Source organism: Corythoichthys intestinalis, chromosome 8 (genome assembly GCF_030265065.1).
Source record: "Corythoichthys intestinalis isolate RoL2023-P3 chromosome 8, ASM3026506v1, whole genome shotgun sequence".
NCBI classification, from domain to species: domain Eukaryota; kingdom Metazoa; phylum Chordata; class Actinopteri; order Syngnathiformes; family Syngnathidae; genus Corythoichthys; species Corythoichthys intestinalis.
This window is the reverse complement of record NC_080402.1, coordinates 2939316-2956982: the sequence shown is the minus strand read 5'-3', so window position 1 is coordinate 2956982 and position 17667 is coordinate 2939316. Positions and strand designations below refer to the sequence as shown.

At 37.1% G+C, this 17667-nt stretch overlaps 1 protein-coding gene across 7 annotated transcripts in view; it reads right to left on the bottom strand.

The window, feature by feature from the left end:
• Positions 1 to 837: 837 nt before the first annotated feature.
• Positions 838 to 17667, bottom strand: part of lrba (LPS-responsive vesicle trafficking, beach and anchor containing) — a 442809-nt gene continuing 425979 nt past the window's right edge. For 3 of the 7 annotated variants that reach the window (XM_057842680.1, XM_057842684.1, XM_057842681.1), the window contains 4 exons: positions 16633 to 16734; positions 16374 to 16570; positions 6161 to 6312; positions 838 to 1982 (listed from right to left, as the gene is read on the bottom strand). In XM_057842680.1, coding sequence (XP_057698663.1) covers positions 1892 to 1982; positions 6161 to 6312; positions 16374 to 16570; positions 16633 to 16734 — 542 coding nt within the window. In that variant the 3' untranslated portion in view covers positions 838 to 1891. The remainder of the gene's footprint in view (positions 1983 to 6160; positions 6313 to 16373; positions 16571 to 16632; positions 16735 to 17667) is intronic. The other 4 variants (XM_057842685.1, XM_057842686.1, XM_057842682.1 and 1 more) reach the window with 3 other exon arrangements.

Here is a 17667-nt window from a genome sequence, read left to right as displayed (position 1 = left end):
GCAGCATATAGACATATTGTTCTATCAAGCACAACAGTTGTTTTGGCTTAAAATACAGCAGTTTCTTTTAAAGAGTGCAAGAGCAGAAACTGCTTTTTCAGTCTTGTCTGCGTTTTCCGGCATATGTATATGTATGTGTATGTATGTAACTAAAGCACAAAAAATAGCTGTGTTTAAGTCAAAGCTATGTTTGAAATGTATGCTTTCACAAAAAAAAGCTCAATTTCTCTGTTTTTTTCATCAGAAATCGGAAAACTGCTCAAACTAAGCTATTTTCTAATGCTGATTCTAAAGAATGGGAAAAAATTAGGGCTGTCAAACGATTAAAATTTTTAATCGAGTTAATTACAGCTTAAAAATTAATTAATCGTAATTAATCACAATTCAAACCATCTATAAAATATGCCATATATTTCGGTAAATTATAGTTGGAATGGAAAGACAAGACACAAGATGGATATATACATTCAACATACGGTACATAAGGACTGTATTTGGTTATTATAACAATAAATCAACAAGATGGCATTAACATTATTAACATTCTGTTAAAGCAATCCATGGATAGAAAGACTTGTAGTGCTTAAAATATAAATGTTAGTACAAGTTATAGAAATTTCATATTAAAACCCCTCATGTTTTCGTTTTAATAAAATGTGTAAAATTTTAAATCAAAAAATAAACTAGTAGCCCGCCATTGTTGATGTCAATAATTACTTACACAATGCTCATGGGTGCTGAAGCCTATAAAACCAGTCGCACCCAAGCGCCAGCAGAGGGCGGCAAAACTCCATGAAACACAACAAGTGAGCGTTTCACTGTACTGTCATTTAAACCTGTCTGAGCGGGGCAGCTGCATTAATTGCGCCAAATATTTTAACGTGATTAATTTAAAAAATTAATTAACGCCCGTTAACGCGATAATTTTGACAGCCCTAAAAAAATATGAACTTTTTTTTGTCTGATGAAAGAACAGAGTCTTATCTTTCTTTTGGTGGGTTCCATGTTTATATAGCAATAGAACAGAATCTTCTGTGGGCCTTGCAAAAATAAGTCAAAATCCAGTAAAACGGCCGGGTGAAAATGGCTGGGAGTGAATGAGTTAAGTAGAGGTACAACTATATACATATTTTTCTTATTGTGTTTTTGAAAAGAAAAAACATCAACCCCATACAAAAGTTGAAGTTAGAAAATTCCATTTATTTGAATTCCACACACGTACACACAAACAAAACTAAGGTCAGTTTAACGACAGCGTCCTCCTGATTGGTCGGACGTGGTCACGTGATGCAAAAAGGCAGGAAGTCCTCGCTGTTCCGCCGACGAAGCCAGCGGTCGAGTTTTTTTTTTCTTTCTTCTTTTCCCATCCAGCTCAGTCATTTACGCACAAAAGCCCATGGACATTTTTAAACATGTATTACAGTTAACTCATTAGCTGCCATTGACGGTGATAGGCATCCAATCCATTTGAAATGGGAGGGACTGGCAGTTAATGAGTTAAATACTAATTATATACATATATGTGTGTGTCTATATAAATATCCATCTCCATACACATTATACATATTTGTATAAACCCCTTTTGATTATTAATTAGTGAAAAAAATTCCTAAGGAAGCCCAGAAGACAAAATTCACCCTAAAGTCAACATTTGGATTGTTACAAGTAACGAAATAAACCGACGAAGAAAATGGCCTTACACCTAAAAATAGATTTGTTTTTAAACCCTTTAAACCACATAACAGCCACGCCCCCTCAGAACAAACAAGAAAGATATGAAAAATGTCTTCACTTTTGTCTACAAAATATATAGATATCTTCGTTTCTTGGAAAAATAACGTTTCTTCTTCTTGCCGGGATACATTCAGCTGGACTTGACGCGCTTTTGGTTTCAATACCTGCTTTGGTACTCGTGGTGCCACCTGTTGAAGTCGTTGTAGAAGAGTACGATGCTGCCCGACGCCATGCCTGTGATGATGCACCTGTGTCGGCACAACAACTCAGTTAATCTTAAGACATTTACATCCATACAGTAGGGCAAATAAGTATTTAATAAGCCACTAATTGTGCAAGTTCTCCCACTTGAAAATATTAGAGAGGCCTGTAATTGTCAATAGGTAAAAACTAAGGCTGTCAAACGATTAAAATTTTTAATCGAGTTAATTACAGCTTAAAAATGAATTAATCGTAATTAATCGCAATTCAAACCATCTATAAAATATGCCATATTTTTCTGTAAATTATTGTTGGAATGAAAAGATAAGACACAAGACGGATATATTAGGGCTGTCAAACGATTACATTTTTTAATCGAGTTAATTACAGCTTAAAAATGAAATAATCGTAATTAATCGCAATTCAAACCATCTATAAAATATGCCATATTTTTCTGTAAATTATTGTTGGAATGAAAAGATAAGATGGATATATATATATTCAACATGCGGTACATAAGGACTGTATTTGTTTATTATAACAGTAAATCAACAAGATGGCATTAACGTTGTTAACATTCTGTTAAAGTGATCCATGGATAGAAAGACTTGTAGTTCTTAAAAGATAAATGTTAGTACAAATTATAGAAATTTTATATTAAAACCCCTTGTAATGTTTTCGTTTTAATAAAATTTGTAAAATTTTCAATCAAAAAATAAACTAGTAGCCCGCCATTGTTGATGTCAATAATTACTTACACAATGCTCATGGGTGCTGAACCCTATAAAATCAGTCGCACCCAAGCACCAGCTGAGGGCACCAAAAATCCACAAAACACAATGAAGAAGTGGGCATTTGACTGTATTGTCATTTAAATCGGTCTGAGCGGGCCATGTGCGTTAATTGCGTCAAATATTTTAACGTGATTCATTTAAAAAATTATCGCCCGTTAACGCGATAATTTTAACAGCCCTAGTAAAAACCTCAACCATGAGAGACAGAATGTGGGAAAAAAACAAAATCACATTGTTTGATATTTAAAGAATGTATTTGCAATTCATGGTGGAAAATAAGTATTTGGTCAATACCAAAAGTTCATCTCAATACTTTGTTATGTACCCTTTGTTGGCAATAACGGAGGCCAAACGTTTTCTGTTACTCTTCAGAAGCTTTTCACACACTGTTGCTGGTATTTTGGCCCATTCCTCCATGCAGATCTCCTCTAGAGCAGCGATGTTTTGGGGCTGTCGTTGGGCAACACGGACTTTCAACTCCCTCCACAGATTTTCTATGGAGTTGAGATCTGGACACTGGCTATGCTAGTCCAGGACCTTGAAATGCTTCTCACGAAGCCACTCCTTTGTTGCCCTGGCTGTGTGTTTGGGATCATTGTCACGCTGAAAGACCCAGCCACGTCTCATCTTCAATGCCCTTGCTGACAGAAGGAGATTTTCACTCAAAATCTCTCGATACATGGCCCCATTCATTCTTTCCTTTACACAGATCAATCGTCCTGGTCCCTTTGCAGAAAAACAGCCCCAAAGCATGATGTTTCCGCCCATGCTTCACAGTGGGTATGGTGTTCTTCGGATGCAATTCAGTATTCTTTCTCCTCCAAACACGAGAACCTGTGTTTCTACCAAAAAGTTGTATTTTGGTTTCATCTGACCATAACACATTGTCCCAATCCTCTTCTGGATCATCCAAATGTTCTCTCGCGAACCGCAGACGGACCTGGACGTGTACGTTCTTCAGCAGGGGGACACGTCTGGCAGTGCAGGATTATATGTAATTTTGACGCCACGGGGTGAGCTCTTGCATGGAGCCCCAGATCGAGGGAGATTATCAGTGGTCTTGTATTTCTTCCATTTTCTAATAATTGCTCCCACAGTTAATTTCTTCATACCAAGCGTTTTACCTATTGCAGATTCAGTCTTCCCAGCCTGGTGCAGGTCTACAATTTTGTCTCTGGTGTCCTTCGACAGCTCTTTGGTCTTGGCCATAGTGGAGTTAGGTGTCTTTTAAACCGATAATGAGTTAAAACAGGTGCCATTAATACAGGTAATGAGTTCACCTTGTTAGATCTCGTTAGACCTCGTAAGAAGAAGTTAGACCTCTTTGACAGGCAGAAATCTTGCTTGTTCGAGGTGACCAAATACATATTTCCACTCTAATTTGGAAATAAATTCTTCAAAAATCAAACAATGTGATTTAATTTTTTTGTTTGGATAGATTATTTATCATCTATGGTATCGGTGAAAATGCAACAGTACCAAAAAAATCTGACTTTTCTACAGATGCCATTTTTTTCATTGTGACATTTGTTTAAAAGTTTAAAATATGCGAATGGATAATTTTTTAAAGTGTTTTTTTTTTTTAACGAAATATGAGACATCAATTAATGATTCTACGCTAAAAATGACAGACATTTTGAATACTAAATATAATTAGTTACCTTCGTTTTATGGTTGGGTTGAAACAAAAGCGGTTGCGAGACGTCTGTAAACGGGGGTTTCCAGGGTAAAACGGACAAATTAATAATAGTTTGGGGGCTTCATGCACCATGAATCTGCTATGGCAGAATATAGACATATTGTTCTATCAAACACAACGGTTGCTTTGGCTTAAAATACAGCAGTTTATTTTAAAGTTGAGTGCAAGAGCACAAACTGCTTTTTCAGTCTTGTCTGTTTTCCGCCATTTATATGGCGGAAAACACTCAGGTGACTTGAAGTTCCACTCTGAGACCCTCAATTTGGCCAACTTTCAAAATTGTCCGATATGCATGTGTGATACATCATTGGAAAGCTTAAAATCTCAATTTTCTCGGGGAACAAAAATTTTGAACAGGAAGGCATTAAAAAAATTTTTTTTTTTTTTTAAAAATAGCAAAACCCTAATTGGAGGCGAGAACACACGAAGGCAGAATTAAAGACACCACGATTTTAACGAGATATTATCGCGTACCTAGCTTGTTTCGTACAAAAAACTCCATGTAGCATGTATCACTGAGAGTCAAGACACGGCTGTGAATGGCCACAGCCGGATTTTTTTTTTTTTTTTTTAATTTTATGGGTGAAACATGGTTATATAACAAGGGTTGCGATGCAGAAATCGCAGACAACAAGGAGTGGTTTAGATTTTCTTTTTCATATAGTTACCCTTTTAAACGTTATTTTTCAATTTTTTTTTTTGGTTGGACCAATTATTTATCATCTAACATAGCGGGGGAAAATGCGACAGTAACAGAAAAAATACAACTGAGCGATAGTAATGAGGTAGATATCCGTGACTTTTTTACAGACGCCAAATTTTTCAGTGTGACGTAATTCGTTTAAAAGTTTAAAATATGCGATTTTAATTTTTTAAAGTCGTTTTTTTTTTTTTTTTTTTTTTTAAACTAAAATTTAGTCATCAATTAATGATTCTAAGCTACAAATGACAGACATTTTGAATAATAAATATAATTAATTACCTTCGTTTTATGGCTGGGTTGAAACAAAAGCGCTTGCGCGACGTCTGTAAACGGGGGTTTTCAGGGTAAAACGAACAAATTAAAAATAGTTCGGGGGCTTAATGCGCCATGAATCTGCTATGGCAGCATATAGACATATTGTTCTATCAAACACAACAGTTGTTTTGGCTTAGAATACAGCAGTTTCGTTCAAAGAGGAGTGCAAGAGCAGAAACTGCTTTTTCAGTCTTGTCTGTGTTTTCCGCCATATACAGTACTGTGCAAAAGTTTTAGGCAGGACACCTGCCTAAAACTATATTTTTTAAAATTATTAAATTCATTAGGATCATGGAAGCTTCCACTTGGGGAAAATATATACATACAGTATATCCTGTATATACATAATATAATACAAATATACAGTACTGTATATATATTTAGATACGTACAGTACTGTATATTTTTATTATATATTCAGTGTATGTGTATACATAATATAATACAAATATACAGTACTGTATATATATTTAGATACGTACAGTACTGTATATTTTTATTATATATTCAGGATATACTGTATGTATATATTTTTCCCAAGTGGAAGCTGCCATGATCCTATTATATTTAATAATTAAAAAAAATATATACAGTACTGTGCAAAAGTTTTAGGCAGGTGTCCTGCCGAAAACTTTTGCACAGTACTGTGTATATACACGTTTTTAAACCACATTGCCCAGCCGTAATTTTTCTTGCTGTGCGCCGAGGAACTACCTTTGGTCATGTGACATAGCCATGGATCTGATGCCCGCGTCGCAGCCCGGGTAGGCGAAGAGCGCCTTGAGGTCGTGAACTCCCAGGACGGTGATGACGCCTCCGTCTCCGCCAGTCAGCAAGTACTGACCGTCACGACTGAGAAGCATCGCCTAAGCCAGGAAAACCACATTTTTAATCAGGTGAACATTTTCTCTAAAAATTACACCAAAATTCCCTCACTTTTTTTCTTAATTATTTCATAAATTACAAGTTTAACTCATTTATTATGCATCAGAGTTCTTCACTGTGTACTTTTAAACCAATTTTGGACTTTTCTGGAACACATTTTGGCAAACTGGCAAACAAAAGTCAATGACTCTGTGTTTCCGATTAAAAAAAAAAAAAAAACTCGTAAAGCGCGTATAAAATATGGACGCAACATCCTCCTCCCGCCAGCGCGCGGTTCGGCCCCGCCGCAACGACGACTTCCCCGCTGCGAACTTGACATTTACGCCTCTTTTCCCGCTCGCCTACGCGCTGCAGAACGCGGGAAGAACACAAATCAGCGCTCGCCGCCACCGTCTGACTGACAACAACCCGTGTTTCTTTCCTTGCAGGTGGTTCGGTTGTGACTCAAAGACAAAAACAAAAAAAAAAAAGCAACACGTGTTTTGTATCAAAATCACATTAAAGGCAAAAGTGAAACTTAAACCGTCAGTCGGGGGGAGTTGTTTAGCACGACCGGTTTTGACGGCAGCCTAAATGAGAGCCGCGTTGTGTTTCGGTGTCATTTGCAAAGCGCGGAATTCAGAGTTCTGCTTTCCATCACGCACAAACGAGCCTAATTGCCGCTTCTCGACGCCGTCCAGAAAATGATTACGATCAATGCTTGTAAGTGGAAGCAAATGATGGTTTCGACCGGGATGACGTATAAAAGCGCTTTTAACAAAGCCCGGAAAATGAAAGGAGACAAGTGGTGACATTTTCCCACAATTGAAATGAGTTGTTAGGTGTCTTAAAATGCCCAAAATTACGGTATTTGAAAGCATTTGACACTTCTTTCAATTCCTATTGAAGCCGGTGTTCCACATGGCTCTGTCTTTAGCCCACTACTCTTTCAAAAACAATCAAATAGAATCCATCAATTACGGATTTAATTTTTAAATTGCCACCTCGCGACGCCGTCCAGGAAATGATTAGGATCAATGCTTGTAGTAAGTGGAAGCAAATGATGGTTTTGACCGGGATGACGCGCTTTTAACTAAAGGAGATAGTACCTTTTACTCATAGGCACCATCTAACTGTTTGCATTATTCTAACACATTTAATACAATCAATCAGGGAATAGTATTGTTTCTCGTATTTACTGTTTGTGTTACTCTAACACACCCATTATAAGATAAATGGCACTTATTCCATAGTTTAAAGACACCAAGCAGGATATAGGGCACAAGACGCCTTCTTATCACGGAAGCCCAACGTGTGCGTCATGCAACTGACAGAGTACGATTGACGCTGACAAGCCCACGTCTGCAACACCAACTCTCGCAATCAGTTCTCCCGGACAGTCCAGAACAAATGGCGGGACGCCCTGTTCCAACAGAATGAACACCGTAAAACGCCCAACTGATAACATGACTGTCAAGACGCCAGGAGCCCCTTTGATGCCGATGCGGCAAAATCCACAACCCTTGCTGCCCTGACAACGGTAACCCCGAATCCTCCTGTCCAATCCACAAACACACAATAATCTTAAACAAACACACCCTGCTTCCTGCCCACGGCTCGCCCCATGAGAGCCTTCAAAAGACTGAATTTTAAATAAGCTCTGCCATTTTTCTTGGGAACCTTTTGTAGGCGTGTGATCGGGTGACCTTGCCTCCCCGCCTGAGTGTTTGTGTTTTGCCTTGGCATTTTGATGGCTGTCGACCTGAATAAATTGTGAACTTGTTTTCGGTGAGCCTTCTTTAATCCTTTCAAAATGTAGTCCTTACAAAGGGTTAAGACTAAGGTGAACGTGCGGAGCTTGGCCTTCTGGCCGGATTTGTCGGGGTCTCGCCAGTCCGGGTTGTTGGAGCTGCGCCAGCTGTTCAGCTGGTGTGATTCCGGCGATCTGGTCAGATTCCTTCCATCCATCCATCCTTGCCACCAAGGAGCTTTCCAACCAATTTTTTTACTTTAATTTTTTTTTTTCGCTTTCAGATCTGTATTTTTCAGTTTCAAAACTTTGGCTGTGTTCTGACGCGGGGGGCGTGGCCTCGACGAGAGGCGTGTTGGCTTGTGAGAGACAGCCTATCAAAGCAACCCCAAATGATGCTGCCTTCAGGAAACGTGGGGGAAAAAATCTGGAAGTGAAATAAATATTTGAATGTGAAAAAAATATATATAGGGCTATATAGATCACCTTTTCGATATATTGACACACCCCTAATCATGACGATGCAATAATCAATGTGATACACAATGTGATATCGTCACATTGTCTGTATCGTGATAGCACAATATTTACTGAAATTGATGAACACAATAATTATACCACAATGTTCCCCATATCACATCGCAACACTCACTGTATCGGTAATAGTGCTGCTACAATTAATCGATTAACTTGAATATTCGATGAGAAAAAAAATTCGAATTAAATTTTGTTGCTTCGAGTATTCCTTGAATTAAAGTGGCATTGCAATGGTTTATTTTGAAAGTGTTTACATTTATTTTTATTGATTAGGGTGGATACACTGCCCTCTGGTCTGCCTCATTTCACATGGCTGAATCCAACTGCTCCCTGTTAAGACCAACGTAAGTAGTGCTGCAACGATTAATCGATTAACTCGAGTATTCCGATTAGAAAAAAAATATTCGAATTAAATTTTGTTGCTTCGAGTATTCGTTTAATTAAAGTGGCATTGTAATGGTTTATTTTGAAAGTGTTTACATTTATTTTTATTGATTAGGGTAGATACACTGCTCTCTGGTCTGCCTCATTTCACATGGCTGAATCATACTGCTCCCTGTTAAGACCAACGTAAGCTAAGTTTTTTTTAAAATATGCATTCGTAATTTAGTTTAGTTTATAGGTATAATTAGCCGTTTTTTTGTGGGAATTTGAGTCTGAACCATTTGTTAAGAGCATTGTTAAAAAAAATTTTTTTAAGAATGTTAGCATTTTATAGCATTTAAACTTGCAGACTTTTGCTATGTAAGTTAGCCAATTGTTCTTTTGTTGTACGTAGATACTCATTTATTTATTTTTAATACTGTTTGAGCCTCATCCCAGGTATTTTAATTTTTCATGTTCCTTATCCAATTACTCGATTATTCGAACAAACTAGTTCATCGATTAATCGACAACTAAAATAATCGATAGCTGCAGCCCTAATCGGTACAATACACCATTCACCGTATGGTCGACGTCCAATCTATTTGAAGACTATGAGCGTCAATAGCAGAAAAACATGATCATCCACTTCGCATGATTTACAAGTTCAGCGTTTTGGACATCCCAGGAGTGAATGCACACTTTCTGCCTTTCTTATGAACTTGTAGAGTCCACGACCTCGCCGACGCCCAGCAGGAGGCGCCGCGCCAGCAGAAACGCGGCTCGTAAATCTGCCGGCGGACGAGCCGCCGCTCAGCGGGGAGCAAGATGGCCTCGCCGGCTCGCGTGACCCCACGGTGAACGTTTTTCAACTTCTCGCAGGTAACGAGGGGACCCAAAAAGACAGGATTTACGGCGCCGTAACGACTGTTCTCAAACTTTTGGGGTCCAGGGAACACTTATAGGGACTTTTTTTTTCTTTCCTCAAAGGACCCTCTCATAATCCTAATGCCAATTAAACATTACGACCACATGTGACCCTGAAAATACATTCAAATATTTTGAAAAGGTTTTATAAAATAAATAAATAAAAATCCCCAAACTCTGTAAATGGAAAAAAAAATCGTATAGCACTGTTATCTCCAACATCACTGTGGCCTGAGTGCTTTAGCAAAAATAATAAAAATGGAGCCTTCCTTTAGGGTAAAACACTACTGCTTATGTCCACAAGCACAGACAAACCTAAAAAAACTGAAAGAAAATTTAGGCTGCTTTAAGACCACATAAATAAAATAAAAACAAAAATTGGGGCAAAGGGAGTAAACCTCAGTCCACTTCATTTCTTACAGTTTAATTAACACTAACAGTAGAAAACACATACAGGAGGATATTTCTCACAAAGCAGCTTCCTACTCAAGAGGAAATTGACACAGATTAATGCTATGCTAACCCTGATGCAGGTCGGACTTTCAATTGCAAAATTAGTGGTGTGTTCCCCACCTGCACCACATTGACATCTTTTTTCATTACTTACAGTGGCCACTGCTAACAGGAAAAAAAAACATATTCCTCGTCGTGGAGGAGGCGGGATTTTGTACAGTACTTGTGTCACATTTGTAATGGCGTTCCACACGCTACACATCACTTCCGCACAATAATATTCATGACGTTAGCTAATGTTGCTGAGGGGGGACATGCTACCATTTGTCCCCAGTAGTAAATGAATGGAAATAGTGTACTAAGGAGATGTTTACAGAGCTAAACCTTCCAATTCTGTCCAAAAATGATGTCCTTGCTGCCAAATTAACTGCTAAAGATATGGAAGAACATACAAATGTTCAGTTAAAGAGATGGCTTGGGTGTCGAGGGCTGAAAAAGACGGGAAAAAAACAAGCCGACCTAAGCATACACTACACCGCATACACAGTAGTGTACAGTGTATCACAAAAGTGAGTACACCCCTCGCATTTCTGCAGATACTTAAGTACCGTATTGGCCCGAATACAAGACGGTGTGTTTTACATTGAAATAAGACTGAAAGAGGGGGTCGTCTTATATTCGCGGTCTAGACATTATACCCATTCACAACGCTAGATGGTGCCAGATATCATTGAAGCGATGTTCTGTCATGACAGATCTCATCTACTCTCAAGTTTAACCAGTTTGCAATTTTTTATTGCAATATTTTTCCTTATTATGATTTGTTTCAAGACTACAAATACAGTTAGACTTCGCTTTGATGGTTAATGCAGTTATCGCAGTTTTGTTGTTTTGTCACAATAGATCGGTTTATTTACATTTCAAAAACCAGAAGCCGTTCATTTATGAATGTGATTGCACTTTAGTTTACATATTGAAATGTTTAGATATTAAGATTTGAATGAGGCAAAATAACGTGTAACTGCCACATTGTATTGTGTTGATTTCAGGGCATTTTACTGTTTTGTGTAGTTTCAATTTGTGCCAGTAGGGGGCGGGCTCGCACTTGTGAATACATAGAGCAAGGTTATAGTGAGAGAAGAAGCGATCTCGGAAGAGAAGGCAAGGAGCTCAAGCTGTTAGCACAAGCAAAGAAAGCTAACAAGCAGAGTTAAAGGAAGAAAACCAAAGCGAATATCCTCAGTCGGTACTCAGTCAACGAGGTTAGTTTATTTCTTAGTATTTATGTGACTGTCAATTGTACTTATATATTTCGTCTGTTTAATTGTACTTTTGTATGTGTTTCTTTAGTTTTCACGGTGTGTGTGTTTGGATTCTCTACAAGTGAGATTCAAATAAATTCATCAGTTGAGGAAACCACTTGTGCCTGAAGTACTTGAGGGAGTTATAACATGCTTTTTCTGTCAAATATATTGTTATAATCATTTGTTTCAGATGGACTGTAATTTTTTTCTGTATAAAAATTAATTTGGTGTTCAAATAGTCTTTTTTGAAACTTGAGTCTTGAAAAAGAAGGGGTCGTCTTACAATCAGGGCCGTCTTATATTTGGGCCAATATGGTACTTGATGCCAAATTCACTGCTAAAGACGTGGAAGACCATACAAATGTTCAGTTAAAGAGATGGCTTGAGTGTCGAGTGCTGAAAAAGACGGAAAAAAACGAGCCGACCTAAGCATACAGTACACCCCATACACCACAGTGTACAGTAGGAGTGGGAACCTCTTGGTACCTCAGGATACGATACGATTTGCGATACGAAGCTCACGATAACGATGATCTGACGATATGGCGATACAACGATTATCGATACTTTTGTAGAATATCCTAGAATGATTTTCTGACCTACAACTAATAAACAGAAAAACAAGCTTCTGCTGTGAATTGGAATTAGTTTATCACTAGTAGACATCCAATCCATTTGAAATGGATTGGTCAGCCTGTTAGTGCTCAGACCATACGCCGCATTTTACATCAAATTGGTGTGCACGGCTGTCACCCCAGGAGGAAGCCTCTTCTGAAGACCATACACAAGAAAGCTCGCAAACAGTTTGCTGAAGACATGTCAACAAAGCACATGGATTAGTGGAAACATGTCCTATGGTCTGATGGGACGGGCGGCCTTTCTTCTGTTGACTTTTCGCTTCAAAAGGCGAGAATAAGACTTTGAAATGTGGCTCTGTTCGGATTAGCATGTCGGCTAGCTGTCACGCCTTCTGGTTTGTTTACGCTCTCCAAAGCTGGGACAGGGAAATGACAAAAGCCGAACTAACTCTAGTGGCATAGAATATCGTTCGGGAAGTGCAAGAAGTCGATAGTTTTGACCATTATGGAGCAATTTTTCCATGTCGTACTGAATAAATGCATTTTGAATATTCCATATTCCATTCAGCACAAGACTTATTTGTCATGACCATACCATTTATTTAGCAATTGGGGAAAAATACTTAGATACAAAGAATATTCTGTAAATATATTGGAGTAGAGAGATGAAACAATGACATTTTGCTGCTCTCTTCGTTGCATTTTCCTCGTTCTGAATAACTCCCACCCCAATGGGCTGAATTCTGAAAACTGATCCAAGTAATTTTATTCACCTCGAGGAATCATTTAATTTTGCCAGCTCTAAGCATCCTGTTTTGCCCGGACTACTTTAAATGCGGGACAACGCGCTGACGTCACGTGCGTAGAGTAAGAAGCAATGAAAAAAAATACCTTACTGCAGCCGACAGCCATTACAAACTGCGCCGATGTTGCTAAAAACTACGCCCGCATGATGCTAGTTTGGTAGCCGGTAGTGTCCGATGCGTCTCATAGATATCGCATGCATTTAGGACTAGATGCGAAATGACAGACTCGGCCGCGTCTGGGCAGCGTTAGTTAACAGCCGCCATCTTTAAGCAGTAGACTTCTCATCGCTAATAAATTTAACGTTACTGTCACATGCTCATGTAACGTTAGCCCTTCGAAGGGCTAGGTTTCTATTGATTATGAGCACTGTCAATGCGTGGCTAACGTGTCTTACATAAAGGCTTTATTTAATCTGTAAAAACACAGCGCTGTAGAGTGATGAGGGTGTAAAATTAAAACATAATAAAGCTAACTGTCAATTTTAGCTCAGTAGTCATTGCTGAATAAATGTGCTCCAATACAGCAGGTATCCTACATTTATTTTGAACACTGCAAAAACTCAAAATCCTACCAGTACTTACAGTTTAGACTAACTTAAAACTTAACTTAAAAATAGCTTGACACAAATGCAAACTAAATTGAAACACGTGGGGAAAACACGTAGCTTTCAAGTGATGTGTGTTATCAAGCATAATTACATTTTTAGGTAAGAAATATGGTTGTTGTTTTTTTATATATATATATAAGGTCTAGAAGTTTTTTGAGTGAAAGTAGTGAATTTTTTTTTCTAGTGACATCTTAGATGCAATTGTTGGATGTTTTCAACAAAGTACAACGAAAATCAAGACATTGATTGACTGAAAATGGTTCAATATTGGATTAAATGTTTTTTTTCCCATGTATATGTATAATTGTTCTTTACCTAAAAAAAAAAAAAAAAAAAAAGTTTTATCCGATTACTTGATTAATCGATAGAATTTTCAGTCGATTACTAAAATATTCGATAGCTGCAGCCCTAGATGAAATCGTGACCCTGCCGACATCATCCACCAGCTGGGGACGCTAGAGCGCTATAATGACAGGCAGGGCTAAACGGCAGATTAAAAGACTAGATTCTCGTCATCTGCTCTATGACAAATTGTTGTATATAGTCGAATCGTCTCAAAACATGATTCTAATTCATATAACAATGCTATTTAACATTTTTTTCTTGCTGTTGCAGGCACTTTAAACATTTTATGGAATCATTTTCTTATGTTCAAAGTAGTTTGAGAAAGTTGGAAAAGCCTCCCCGGATAAGATCAACTTGATATTGCGAGGTTCCGCGTCTACCTTCCAACGCAATTATTCCATTTTCTCACTTGCAAAAGCACAAACTCGTCTTTGTGCGCTTTGGAAGGCGTATCATAGCCGAGCATGTTTGAGGCCCCCGAATCGCCACGGGCTCTCTAATGGGAACCAGACGCTCGGCGTCCATTTCCATTTCCCAGGCCTGAGCGGAAACAACAGGTCGGGCCGGGCGAAGGCGGTAGCTGCCATCTCCTGTCACTTTACCCATCAAGGGAGGAAGTCTAGCGCGAGGGGGCGGGGTTAATGGCGAAGGTGTCCGAACTCGAAATGTTCTGTCGATTCCAGCCGACGAGCATCAAAAGGAGAGTTTCCTTTCTGCGCGAAAGGGGCCCGAGGCCTTCCAGAAGTAGGCCTTTAATCAGCTAAACCTAAACCCCCGTCGGCTTCAGGAAGTGACATAATTACCAGAGTTGTTGTGCATGTAATGACTAACATGGAGGGGAAGTGACACAACTGCAATCTAGAATAGGGCTGCCACGAGTGATTGTTTTGATGGTCGATTTAATCACAGATTGTTTTTGACCCGTTGGCTCACACATAAATGTTTTGTGTTGTTGTTTTACTTGGGATGCGCCATTTTAGCAGTAAATGTGCATTTAAATTTAAATGAAACCAAATTATGCAGTGAGAAAATTCTATTGAAATTATTTGATATGTTCAGAAAATTATTATCTGCTTCCGTAAAGGACTGCAGAAATCTGGGAATATTTAGTAAAAAAACCAACACTTAAATATCAAAAAAATGTATATAAATAAGAATAATAATTTTTCATTTTGTTTTAGCATTTTGTTAGTTTTTTTTAAAATAGATTTTAGAAAATGTAAAAAAAATATTTGTTTTTTTACAATTTTGTCTATTTTTTAATTTGAAATATTTCTTGTACAATTAATTAAAAACGCTTAAAATATATATATTTCCTTTTGTTTTTAATTCAATGATTTGATAATATAAATATGAGAAAATACGCACTTTATTTTATCAAATTAAAATGAGACTGGAAATGTTTTTGATATATCATAATTTTTTAAAAATTACTTTATTGTTGTTAATTTATTATTTGTTCTTTGTTTTTAAAAATGTTAAATTTTTATGAAAATACAAAAAAATTAGTTGTCAAAATGTCCAAAATAATAATAAAATATTAATTAAATTTAAATTAAAATAAATAATTTTTCATTTTGTTTTAGTACTAGATTTTTTAAAAAAATAAAACTGACTTTAGAAAATGCAAAAAAAAATGTTTTTTACATATTTTTTGAAATATTTCTTGAAAAATTAACTAAAACAAATTAAAATATATATATATATATTTATATGTATTTCTTTTTGGTTTTAATTCAAATATTTGTATATATGAGAACGTTTTCCCGTTTGTTTCATTTAAAATGTTTAAATTAATACTATACATTTAAAAATTTGAATAAATTTAAAAATAAATGAAAGAAAACCCCTGAATATTTAGTTTTTTTAATTTAAAAAAAAAAAAACACAAAAAAAAAAAAACATATTTTATATTATTAAGTTAAAATGACTGAAAATGTTTCTTTTTTGATTATTTTTTATTATTAATTTATTGTTGTTAATTTTTTTCCCTTTTTGTTTCATGATTGAAAATTTTTCTTTATAAAAATACAAAATTTTGTATTTGTCAAAATATATCGAAAATCTGATGATTTTTCCTATTGTTTTTCATTCAAATATTAAATGAAAATATGAATAAGGGGTATTTTTCTTGGATTTAACATAAAAATTTAGATTTAAAAAAAAATTCAGTCACAATAATTTAGAAGATATTTAGTATTAAGAAGCTCAAAAAAGAAGCATTTTGGACAATTTATAGGTCAACAACAAACCGACTACAAAAATAGTAGTAAGACACAATTTGATCATCAATTACTCGATTAATCCTGCCATTCGAGACCAACCCATGGCAAAGGTTTAAGCAATGTGATTGTTCCTGTCACATGACTGCCATTTAAATCTGTTGGCTGACCTTGATGTTGTCCTCCACCTGCATGCGTCCCAGTAGTTTTCCATTGATGCTGAAAACCCCGAAATGTCCCTTCTCATAGTAGATGACGCAGTGCCCTTCAGCCGACGCTTGTATGAGGCGGGGACGCGTGCATCCCTCGGGGCCCTCAAGGGTCCGAAGTAAGTCCCCGTTCATGGAGTGGATCAGGCACGGACCCTCTGTGTCACAGATCACACTTAGCGCCATCCACGACTATAGCCGAGGAATTAAAATAACTGACCTTTGCATCCGCTGATAACCAGACCCAACTCGGCGCACACGCACGCGCACGTGACCTCGCAGTCGTGACCCGTCAGGATGGCGCGAGGAGTGCTGATGCCTGCTGGGAAAAAGCGTCACATGTCAAATTCACGCTGACGCCAGACCAACCAATTGAGAGGTTGTGTGATATTAAGACTGACCGATGACAAGCGAGACATGTGCTTGGTGCTTGTACAATAGCAATAAGGAAACATTTATTGATTAATTATATGTATTAATAATAAAAATGAATAATTAAATATTGTAAAAACAAAGACGGTAAATAAAACTGAATAATAAAAAACAGGGCATAGCCACCTCTAAGCAGCTAAATTCAAAGCATCACCATATTTGGTAAGGTTGAATGGAAATTCCTCTTCTGACCTCGTTGACCTCTGACCTCACTACCCCCATATTTAATCACCTCCTCAGTTTCCTATTACAAAGAAATCCTGAAATTTTGAGAATAATCCCGTCATTCATTCTTGAGTTATCTTGAACACAATTATATAAATTCCATTTCTGACCTTTGAACTCATGACCCCAAACTTTAATCAACACTTCCATTTCATATTGTCAACATTGCAGAATGTGTTTAATAAGTCCTTCATTTATTTTTTAGTTATTTTGAACACAAACATACAAATTCTGTCCCTGTGATCTTTGACCTCATGACCCCAAAATTTAATCACCTTTCTGTTTCATATTACAAACATACACTTCAAGTTTGAGAATTATCCCGTCATTATTTCTTGAGTTATTGTGAATATTATTATGAAAATTCCTTTTGTGACCTCTGGGACCTTTGACCTCATGACCTCCACATTTAATCAACACTTATTTTTCATATTACAAACACATCCTGAGGTTTCAAGAATAATTCATTTATTCTTGAGTTAGTTTTGACACCTGCGGTCTTTGACCTCATGAACCCAAAATTTAACCACCTTTTCTGGGTCATATTACAAACATACCTTTCAAGTTTGAGAATTATCCCTTCATTATTTCTTGAGTT